Raw genomic sequence first — 10859 nt, 5'->3', positions numbered from 1 at the left:
GTCTATTCTGATTCAATAAAGTTTGTTAAAATTATATTACGAGTCTCTCATGATTGAAATGGCTTTACGCTGCCAAATGCGCTTTAGGCCGAATGGGCGTGGCGCAGTCCCAGAATGGGCCAAAGTGGGCGTGTCGGCCTTAAATCTCGGCGTACTGCTATCTTCGCACCTGCCATAAATTTAGCGCTTTGCGCCTTTGAAAACCAGGCCTATTCAGTGCGCCAGTGCTCTTCTGCTGCCTCTCCCCTGTCACCCTTCTCTGTCTCTCTCTGAAACCAGGCCTATTCAGTGCGCCAGTGCTCTTCTGCCGCTTCTCTGTCACCCTTCTCTCTCTCTCTCTGACTCCCTCACTCAGACAGACACAACACATAGCAGCACCCAGCTTCCCATAGGAAATAGCAGTTGTAAGTTTACTGCCTGTGAATGTCCCTGTCCCAGCATGCAATTGGGTCCTCCATTTCGCTACTAAATAGCAACCAAATGAGCCGAAATAGATATAAAAGGTAGATCTAAAATAATGTGTAATGGTAAGACAACCTGCAATTGTATAACATTTCAATATTGGACCAAATAAAACATCGAAATGAAACACCACCCTATGTGAAACATATATGTCCTCTTGAGCCTATATATACCCTGTGTGGATTTAACGTGATTTAGATAAGTGACAGCGGAACGCGCTTCGGAAGCGTCTACTGTCATCTGCTATACTGTGATGTCCGCTCCAATAACTTGGCCCTACTCCACATTTAGTTTTACAATAAAAACACATTTATGCAATGACTTTACATAATGTAGGCTATATTTATGTGCATCATCCTTCCTGCAGCAGGCGAGAGAAAATGATATCTTTCTGGACAAACTTTCACCAATCTAATAGGCTATTTTTCTAGCTGATGCATTTAGAACATTATTTTCACTTTGATCTTGCTATAGTGTAGCGTATTTACATGCTTGCAGTATTGAAACTGCAGTTAGATTGGTTTGAGAAGCATAATAATATGGAATAATAGCCTATAATGGAGACAGACAAGACTGGATGAAGGGAGGGGGGGGGCAGAGCGTTTGGCTTTCGTCTGGTTTTGCGGGATCACTGGAATTGGAGCTAAAAAGGCAAGCGTGCGATTCGTTTATTGCAGTTATCCAATGAGCATGACGGTGCATAATTTTACGCTTAAAAGGCGTGGTTGTAATGGTTGAGGCTGCGTCTAGCGCCAGCTTGTCCACGCCCACTGATTTGAGCTGCGCCAGGCGTTCGGCCTAGAAACAGCGCCGATGCAACGATAGGGACCAGTGACTAACCATTTTCTCTACTGCCCTGTCAGTTCTAGTAAAACTCTTTCTAGCCTACATAACATCTACATGGTCTTTAACACTAAAGTTAAACAGACTTCGGTACATTATGAAAGAGCGCCATTTCATACCTAGTCTAAATAATATATGCATGAGCGATATTAGCTGCAACATAAACATGTTTTATTGACTTGGTGGATGAATGCCTTCAAAAGCATTCTATATCCATGTATTGCATCCAAATATGAAGAAATATACTGATCTTTGAGGGAATCACAGTATTTCTAATCAATCATTGTTCCCATGTCTAGAATGATGACCAATGAAATTCTCTATAAAGAGAAATTAGGTTTGACCATAGGTTTGACAGGATTATTTATGGGGAGTGTATATATTGAAAACCGCTCTGATTTGCTAAACCAGTGGTTCTCAAACCTTTTCATGTCAAGGACCCTTAACTGACACAAATTAGACCACGGACCCCCACTTGATAGGATTTTGTCCCAGCTAGGGACCTCCATCCAACGAGACTTTTGCTTTTAGATGTTTTATTACAGAAAGTGTATGAAACCCATGACCAAAACAGTCGTACATTCTGTCATTGTGTTAGTTATTACTTGAAAATAAAATAAATGATCCCCCTTTTTGCTGGAGACCCCATGCAATCCCCTCAAGGACCCCTGGGGGTCCCCGGACACCACTTTGAGAACCACTGCCCTAAACAATACATTTCAGATTTAAGGGACAAATAATCAGATTTTAAATCGTGTTATCTTTCCATGGAGGACACTTTTGACAATACAATTATCTGTCATTGACTGCAAGCTCTCTTTGCTACCAGGGCTGGAGGGTTACCTAAAGAAATTAATACGATACAATTAGTTACCTGTAATTTTTTTTAATCAGTAACGTAATCCAAATACCACAATAGACAAGCAATGTAACTGATTACTTTCAGTTACTTTTGAACAAATGTCCTGCATTTCACTACTGGAGTCTGGAGGCATGCTCCTCAGAAGGACATTTCCCCCAAAACAGCTCTGTAATACTCATTTCAGACCTTATATTATGTGTTGGTTACAGCAGGCTATCAGCCAATGTATCTAGTGCCACCTGTTTCTCATTAATAATAATCCAATATACAGTATTTCCATCTTCTTAGTATTGTCTTAGTATAGAATATAGAACAAATGTATTTTAAATGATAATCCTGCTAGGATCTTGCACGCTTGATTCCTAGGCTCGCCCGTCCTGCAGCTCGCATTCGCAGCTCAATGAGACCAGCATCACTGATTATGTCAGATTTATGACATTACTGATGTCACAGTGGCATTTATGACATCAATGATGATGTCACAGTGGGATTTATGACATCACTGATGATCTCACAGTGGGATGTATGACATCACTGATGATGTCACAGTGGGATTTATGACATCACAGTGTGACAGAGAAACAGATATAGCCCTAGCTCCCATTTATATACTGATGATGATGATGAAGTTACACCTCAAGCCTGTTTGCTACTGATGACATGAGTGAGAAAAGTAGCCTATATCAGGTGAAAACATATCTAGTCATCACTTAGTTCCATGTTGATAGCATTCCTGAGTGATAAATACAGATCAATAGCTTCCAGAGGGCTTTTACTGGGGAACTGTAAGCCCAGTTCCTCCACAAGTATCATACAAAGATCAAATACATCTTCATCGCAAGGAACGCAACTGCGGAACACACATTGTCCTTTGGACATATCCAGCTCCTCTTGATCAAGTGGCATGGCACAGTCCTCAGTGTCCCATAACTCTGGGGTGAAGTACATCACATTTGGTATTCCATACGGCACATTTGGGTTGGACACAGGTCGGATTCGGTGGGCATTCCAAACATCCTTAATGCTATTCAGCTCTTCCTATTTAAAAAACAGAAAGTAAACTATAATGAGCAAAATGAAACAACTGACTGGATTAATCACCGAATAAGTTATGATCGTTTTAATTGCTTTATATAGGCTAGGCTAGTTTTGCAATAAGTGTGACCATATTAACACCCAATCATAGCCTACCTGAATCATTCCCATTACGCACAGCTGAAGTATGGCCTTGTCCAGCAAACCTCCATCAAACCCTCCTTCGTCCCGTAGCTCCCCAAGAAGCTGGATCCAATATTCAATGCCTTCTTTCCGGAGGACGCCCCACCAACTCTCAATGCGTTGATTTGCTGTACTCACTCCAGCGAGGTAGCTTCGCTCTCCCGACAGATCGTCTCCATGGTTTGTGCGTAAATGTATCTGCAGGTCTCGTACAAGGCCATTTTCTGTGCCACAGTCAGTGCGCACACGCTTGGGACAGTTACTTAGTGTTTCTAAAGCTTCTACAAAATAGCCCCCAATAACCCTCGGGTCACTGCTGGTTTTGTAGGCATTCAGCCAAATTACTTTTCGAGAGAAGCCGTCGATACATCCATTAATGCACACACCAAAAGGTTTTAACTTGTCATATGAATCGATGTGCCAGAGGTAATTGGGTCCCTTTGAGAAGTACTGTCTCCTGTGAAGTCTCCGTTGCTGCCTGTGTGCTGATCCTTCAGGATCCAGTTCAGCTTTAATGGCGGACGGGCATCTACGTTGCGTAGCAGCTGAAACTCCACTGGTTCTGCTTCACAGTGTTTTCTGGCGACAACCACACCAGGCCTCTGCGCATCAAAGCTGTAAAAGAAAGAAATGGCACATTTAAAATCTTAATAAAATAAAATAAAATAAAATAAAATAAAATAAAATAAAATAAAATAAAATAAAATAAAATAAAATAAAATAAAATAAAATGGGAATGATAATTACCTGAAGTGCTGGTAACTCTTTATGTGTGGCAGTTTTCTGAAGTATTGTGTCAGGTGTTCTTGCCAGTCGTAGGTTTTAAAACACACAGTGCCGTTCTCATGTCCGACAAGCTGGGGGATGTTCACATGTGCCACAGGAGAGCTGTCAGTCACAACCTTTTCGATGTCGGCCAAAGTGCACACTTTGCGCTTCCTGAAACACTGCTTGACCAGTCCAAAACACCAGTCGGGGCCAAACTTGGTGTGGCCTACAATCAGGAAGTGAATGCTCAGCTTTAAGTGTTGTTTGTGCATCGTTCTCCATGCGGCGTACCAAAGAACAAAGTTATTTTTGTTCTGCCCACTGCAGTTGTCACAGTGAAGGTCCACATCTTCTTCTCCAACTCCATATTTCTTGAAAAAATGATGCAGGTAATTGATGACTGCATTGCTTCCCTTGCCTGATGCCATGCCCTCATCAATCAGGTAATTCACTTGCTTAGGCATGCCTTCACAGTGGACACCAAAAAGGCCACACTTGCGTGGAGTCAAAAAATAGACAGGCCCAGGCTGTTGTGGATCAGAGGGGTAGTGCACCTGAGAGACGGAGAGATAGGAAAAAGATGAAATACAAACTGTAATCTGTGTGTGTGTGTGTGTGTGTGTGTGTGTGTGTGTGTGTGTGTGTGTGTGTGTGTGTGTGTGTGTGTGAGAGAGAGGTGTGATAAGATAAATATGTATTCTCACCTGTTGTGCAAAATCAAAACTGTAGTGCATGGTGATCGGCCTGGTTGCAGGTTTGTTCTTCCCAAATGACAGCTGCAACTCGTCACAGGTCTTTCTACAGGCGGCAGTCATCTCTTGATAAAGTTTAGAAGTCGAGATGCACTTGCTGCTTCTTGACACTGTCAGATTTCAACTCATCTGGTTTGTTGATGCTCTGGATGATTCGGTCGTTGTTTTGTTGGCACTGCCAGCAGAGATCCGTTTTAGGCTTGGTGCTTGCAATGTGAGGGACCAGTGACTTCCACAGCCTTGTGAAGCTGCACTCGCCAACCGCACGCTGCCCTGCAAAGACAATGTTTTTATGAGCATCACTGTACTTTACTTATCAAAAACAGATCACATAGAATAGCCTAATGGTTAAAGACACACACACACACACACACACACACACACATTCATGTCGCATGTTTTATTGGGTCAGAGGTTTGGAATGGAGAAGGCTGCGGAATGTTTGCATAACTATGACAATAGAAGTGTGTGTGTGTGTGTGTGTGTGTGTGTGAGAGAGAGACTAATACAAACTTACCAAGCTGTTCCATAGCATCTTTGTACAGGCGCCAGACTGAAGCTTTAGAGGCAGAAGTTGGCAGAAGCTTAGCACTAAAGTCTCTATGCGCGGCATGACGACCGGGCAAAGGAATAGCGTGGTCCTCTGCATAGTTTGCTATGAATGTAACGACTCTTTTGATGTCATCATAGCCGAGGTAATTCTTGTTTGTGCGTGGTTGTGTCTTCCTCTGCCGTGGGACCAATCCATTCTCTTTGTAGGATTTGATAAGGGCTTTCAGAAGCTTTGTGCTGATGCTGGAATAAACAAAATAAAACATTAATAATCAGATTTATATTTTTTGAAACAGTCTTTATCCTGACATTATAGCCTAAGCTAGTTTGCAATGTTTGTCCCTTGCTTAGGCTATAAATGTCACGATATATAACAAAGACTGTTTCAAAACTTTCAATCTGTTTCAATAAACTCTTTCAATAAACTAAATCTTGTTTGTTTGCAAGGTTAGAATAACACTAGCGACTATCAGCTTACAAAGAGTATTTAATGCAAGAGTCGGAATTTCAGTCCTGAAAAACAATAGCGCGAACGCCATTTTGGCGCGCAACAAACAAAGACGACCCAACATGGCGGGTCTGCACGTTTGCACACATAGGTTGCCGCCATTTTGACAATGACCAACAATGCCATGAAGATGGCAGCTCTACACGCTTCTCTTGCAACATACTATCTTTGTACTGTAAACATGGGCACGCTCTCACACTATCTCACACAGACAGACAGACACACACACACACACACACACACACACACACGAGTTAAGATAGATATGAAACTCACCCAAACGCAAAGCAGAAGGTCTCACGGCAAACAACAGTCGCCTTAACCATGTATTGCGTTCGGTTCTTTTGTCGCTTTTTATTCACTTGCTTTGTGGCTTGAGTCATGTCAGAATCATTCGTCAAAGCGTGATACACAGCCATAATAGCGATATCTCTACATTCTGGCGACATAGCAGAGTAATCCAGCCTCGTGTTGTAAATGACGTTGTCACAAAGTTTCTTACTGCAGGAGATTGGCTGGTGAATAGAGTTCTCTTTACGCCTGGCCTGGCATTTGCAGTCAAAGTTCCGTATTTTCTCGATTTCCTGATCATAATCTGTGTCCACGGTTATGGGATCCACTGATGTTAAAATCGCTTGCACGCTTTCAATGACTGCGCTGTCGGGCATGATCTCCGCCTCGTCTGGGTCTGGATCTGCCACCACGTCTTCAGGAAAATATTCTTCATCGTCCTCATCGTCGCTTTCATCAGCGCCCTGTGTGCCGCCGGTCATGTAATCCAGGACATACGAATTCATCAATTCTTCACTGTCCATTCCACCTGGAATGGTGAATTTGTTGAGGAGAGCAGCAACGGCAGAATCATTTTTCTTCATTTTCGCCTGGTGCTTGTCCATCTTGTCTCAGTCTCAGTCAGCTGTTGAATGTTGATGTTGTGTACAGCTCAGGTGGCTACTGAATATTTATGCTGGTGCGCGTCCTATCGCGCGCCGTGATTGGCGGATAGAAACAAAGGCCGGCCGACACCCAATCGATACTACTTATGCAAATCCAAGACACAGCCTGGCTCACTCCCGTCTCCTTGACAAAACAGGGACTTTTATTTTACAAAATTAACGCATTTAATGACCCCAAAACGTCTTCATTTTATATGGAATGGATAGTTCAAATAATATATTTTGTACTATTGGGAAAAAGAAAAAAAAACATTTTTTCAAGAAAATACGCTCTGCTGTGAAGAACGGCCACGGCCGAATTACGGTCCCTCTCGCCAGCTGGTGTCACATATCATTCTAACGTCTTCTTTTTTTGCTTTGAGGCCGTTTTCTCTGCATTTAGTAAACATCCATCTATACCCATGCATCTTCCCTGGACCCTGTAATTGTTCCTGGATGAAATCAATTACATGACCTAAATATGCGTAGTCTTTCCGTCGGCTGAGCCTGTTGTCCTTCAATATGCGCAGCAAATGATTCCTGCTTATGACAATCCCATGTCTACGTGCAAGAGCAGCAAGAATTTCATTGTATGACATTCCCAGGTTGAAATAAATCTTGATTAGCCGAGTTCTCTCCATTATGGTGTGTGACTCTTCTGCTCCTCTTCCTCCCTCAGTGCAGTGGTCCTGGCCTCCTCTTCCTCTTGTAGAAACGGTGAAGCTTTAAACTCTAGAAAAGATAAAAGACTCATGAGAATTGATCAAGGGTGATATAAAAACAGGGTCAATGCATTACAGTGAACTTCAATTCAGCTCATTGTAACACAGTGACATGTATTTGAACTGAAATATAAATCAGAAGAAACAAGGCGATGACATTTAGAAGAAAAAATACACATTCATGTCTGTGCAAAGGCTAAGTAGGCCTAAAAAACTCAGTTACTATACGGGTTGCAATTGTAACATTGAATATGCTGCCAGCTGCCATGCTTGTTGATTTAATGATTGTTTTGCACCTGCTGCTAACGTTATGAACAAAATGCTTAGACCCTTATAGCCTCAGAGACTGCATAGTCATTTTTAATAAAGTAGCCTATGAATGTTAGCTGTCCAGCAAACACACCACTAATAATCATGCTTGGAAGTAGCCTACTTTCCCCCCTTTTTTGCTGCATCGTGACATTGAATGAAATATTAGGCTCGTCTGAGATGATTTCTGCCTCGCCTGGGAAGCAGGAGAGAGCAGCCGAGTGCAGTCAGAGGCAGAGAGGGGCGAGTCATGCCTTCGCCATCATTGGGGGAAAATATCGCCTCCGATCCATCAAGGCTGTCTTCAACTAACGTTACAATCAAATGAATGCTATTTCTTTGTGAGAGCTTCTCTTCAATAAATGCATTGGACATGTACTTAAGAGTGTCCTCATCGCTGGTAACTGAATATTTACGTTAGCGACCATTGCTGCAGTTGTCAACATCTTAGCAAGCTAACGGCTAACAAGCTATCGCTAGCTTTCCTTAACTTTAGGCTAAAGCCATTTTCAACACTCAGCGTGGTGTTACAGTTGACTGAAATAGTTGACATAACGTCGAAGCCGTGCTGCCACCACCGCCCGATGAGTCAATATTACCTGGGCATTTTAACGTTACGACATTGGCTAGGGGGTTACACATTCAAGCTGTAACGTTAGCGACAGCCAGGTGGTAGTAATTATTAAACAGTGTTGCTACTTACGTTTTCAGTGGCTAGCTTCTCGATTATCTCTTCACCGACACCCCGATCCATCAAGAAGTTTCTCAAACTATCTTCCATAGCAGCGATCCTCTATCTAGCCAGATGCACAAACATAGAAGTGCACAAACAACAGTATTAGCTACATGATATCTCCCGGTGCAGAAGCAGGGAGATATTCTGGCAAGCGAGCCTAGGAGCAGCCCGTGACTAGCTGGCTAGTCTTTGGCATGTTGTTGATCTAACCCGTTAGTTAGTAGCTAAACACCGTCATAAGCAGAGTTATTAACATGTAACCCTCAACGTTTTATGAGTATTATTACCTGTTGTTCAGACCAGTTCAGGACAGGAAACATCTCTGGACGTGTGCTGTGTGTTGTATGTAGCCGACGACCAGGGGCAGCTCGAGGCTAGCTGCTAGCTGCCTGGGACGGGAGATAGCTGGCTTCTTTGGCATGAAGAATGAACGTTCTAGCTAAACATAAGCAAGCAGAGTTATTAACCATGTAACCCTAACGTTTTATGATTCTTATAGTTTTCAAAGTTATCTGCATAAGTAGGCCTAAGCTACGGTTTATTGCATTTTGTATTACCTGTTGTTCAGACCAGGACATGCGTCTTGCGTCTCTGGATGTGTGCCGTGCCTTGCTGTGTGTGTGTGCGTGCACGCGCACGTTGTAAAACGTGCGCACGTTTTACTTAAAACGTGCGCACGTTTTACTTAAATCGTGCGCACGATTTAGTTTTTTTTTTTTTTATATATATATATATATATATATATATATATATATATATATATATATATTTTTTTTTTATATATAATTTTTTTTTTTTTTTTTTTTTATATTTTTATATATATATATATATATATATATTTTTTTTTTTTGTAAATCGTGCGCACGTTTTAGTTTAATCGTGCGCACGTTTTAGTTAAATCGTGCGCACACTTTAGCATCCTCAAAATAAATATTACCTTTCAGAACTTTAGGGGCTCCGTAGTTTTGCATTAGAAAATGTTTCTTATTTTAAGAAAATATATCTTACATTTTCTTAATAAGACATTTAAGCTAATATTGAGCTAGATTTAACAAGCTACAACAATGGTTTGCATCATATCCCAGCAGAGGAACTAGATTATTGTTCTTATTTTAAGAGTAAGACCATTTCTCAATTTAAGAATCTTAAGAAATGATGAAATTACACCATTATGTTGTCTTTATTCAGAGTGGCTGTCAATCTGACTGCAATCGCATATTAACAGAGAAAGAACATGTTGCTTCACATTTCATCACTCAATCAATCAAACATTGTATTTACAATTAACTCATTCACCGCCAGTTTAGGACTGCCAATATTTAGCACAGGCCAAAGATTTTCATAATTGTTGGTCATCTTTCAAGACCCACAGTAAATTATCTATTAGCACCAGAGTGATTTGCAATACCTCAAAATGAAGATGTACGTCTCTGGGTTCACCAGGAAAAAAAAAGTGAGCTTTTAGCATGTTCTGTACTCTACTTATAGCCATTTATATACACCCTGTTTTCTACCCAAAATGTCTCCCTGAGAAAATAAACAGGAGAAAAGGCAATTTTTGTAAAAGGGCACAATCTCAGGCAGAACTCACTCTCAATTCTTTTATTTTGAACTGTATTGACATCAGACATGTAAATATTATTCGTTAGGACACAAATGACAAAAAAAAATATATATATATATATATATATACACATGAAGTGCTTTTTTTTACATTCAACAATACAGTTCACTCGGTGTGAGTGAGTGTGCAGACAGACAGACAGACAGACAGACAGACAGACAGACACACCGACAGACAGACAGACAGACAGACAGACAGACAGACACACACACACACACACACACACACACACACACACACGATCCCCCTTTTAGATTTCTAACCCCACATAGGATAAGCAATAACCACGCCCTGTGGCGCTGGGATTGGCCAGGAGCAACACTGGAGGGCACGCAGCCCAGCGATTTCATGAACCAACTGAATAGCTCTTGAGAAAGGACAGCGGGCTGCTGTGACTGCCGCTTCTGGCTTGTGCCTTGCTGTTGTGTGTTTATTTTGTTTATGTTCTGGTCCACCCGTCCTCGTCCATGTCTCCCTGTCATATCCTCCCTGAAATCGTTCCCGTTTTCCCCTCGGCTATTCAACACGTCCTCACCGCCCTCGCAAACTGATCGATCATTTCCTCATT

General features: G+C 41.8%; 1 protein-coding gene across 1 annotated transcript; it reads right to left on the bottom strand.

Annotated features, from left to right (window-relative positions):
- Window positions 1-2866: 2866 nt before the first annotated feature.
- Window positions 2867-4968, bottom strand: LOC310782198 (uncharacterized protein; the record flags this gene model as incomplete). The annotated part of the gene is made up of 5 exons (XM_083642884.1): window positions 2867-3205; window positions 3359-3609; window positions 3837-4000; window positions 4133-4707; window positions 4858-4968. 5 exons carry the CDS (start codon window positions 4966-4968, stop codon window positions 2867-2869), a joined length of 1440 nt encoding a protein of 479 aa, XP_083499010.1.
- Between the last annotated feature and the right edge of the window lie 5891 nt (window positions 4969-10859).

The sequence above is a fragment of the Poromitra crassiceps genome (assembly GCF_964638095.1).
Source record: "Poromitra crassiceps genome assembly, chromosome: 9".
NCBI classification, from domain to species: domain Eukaryota; kingdom Metazoa; phylum Chordata; class Actinopteri; order Beryciformes; family Melamphaidae; genus Poromitra; species Poromitra crassiceps.
The sequence above is the reverse complement of the archived record's forward strand: the minus strand, read 5'-3'. Positions and strand labels throughout refer to the sequence as shown.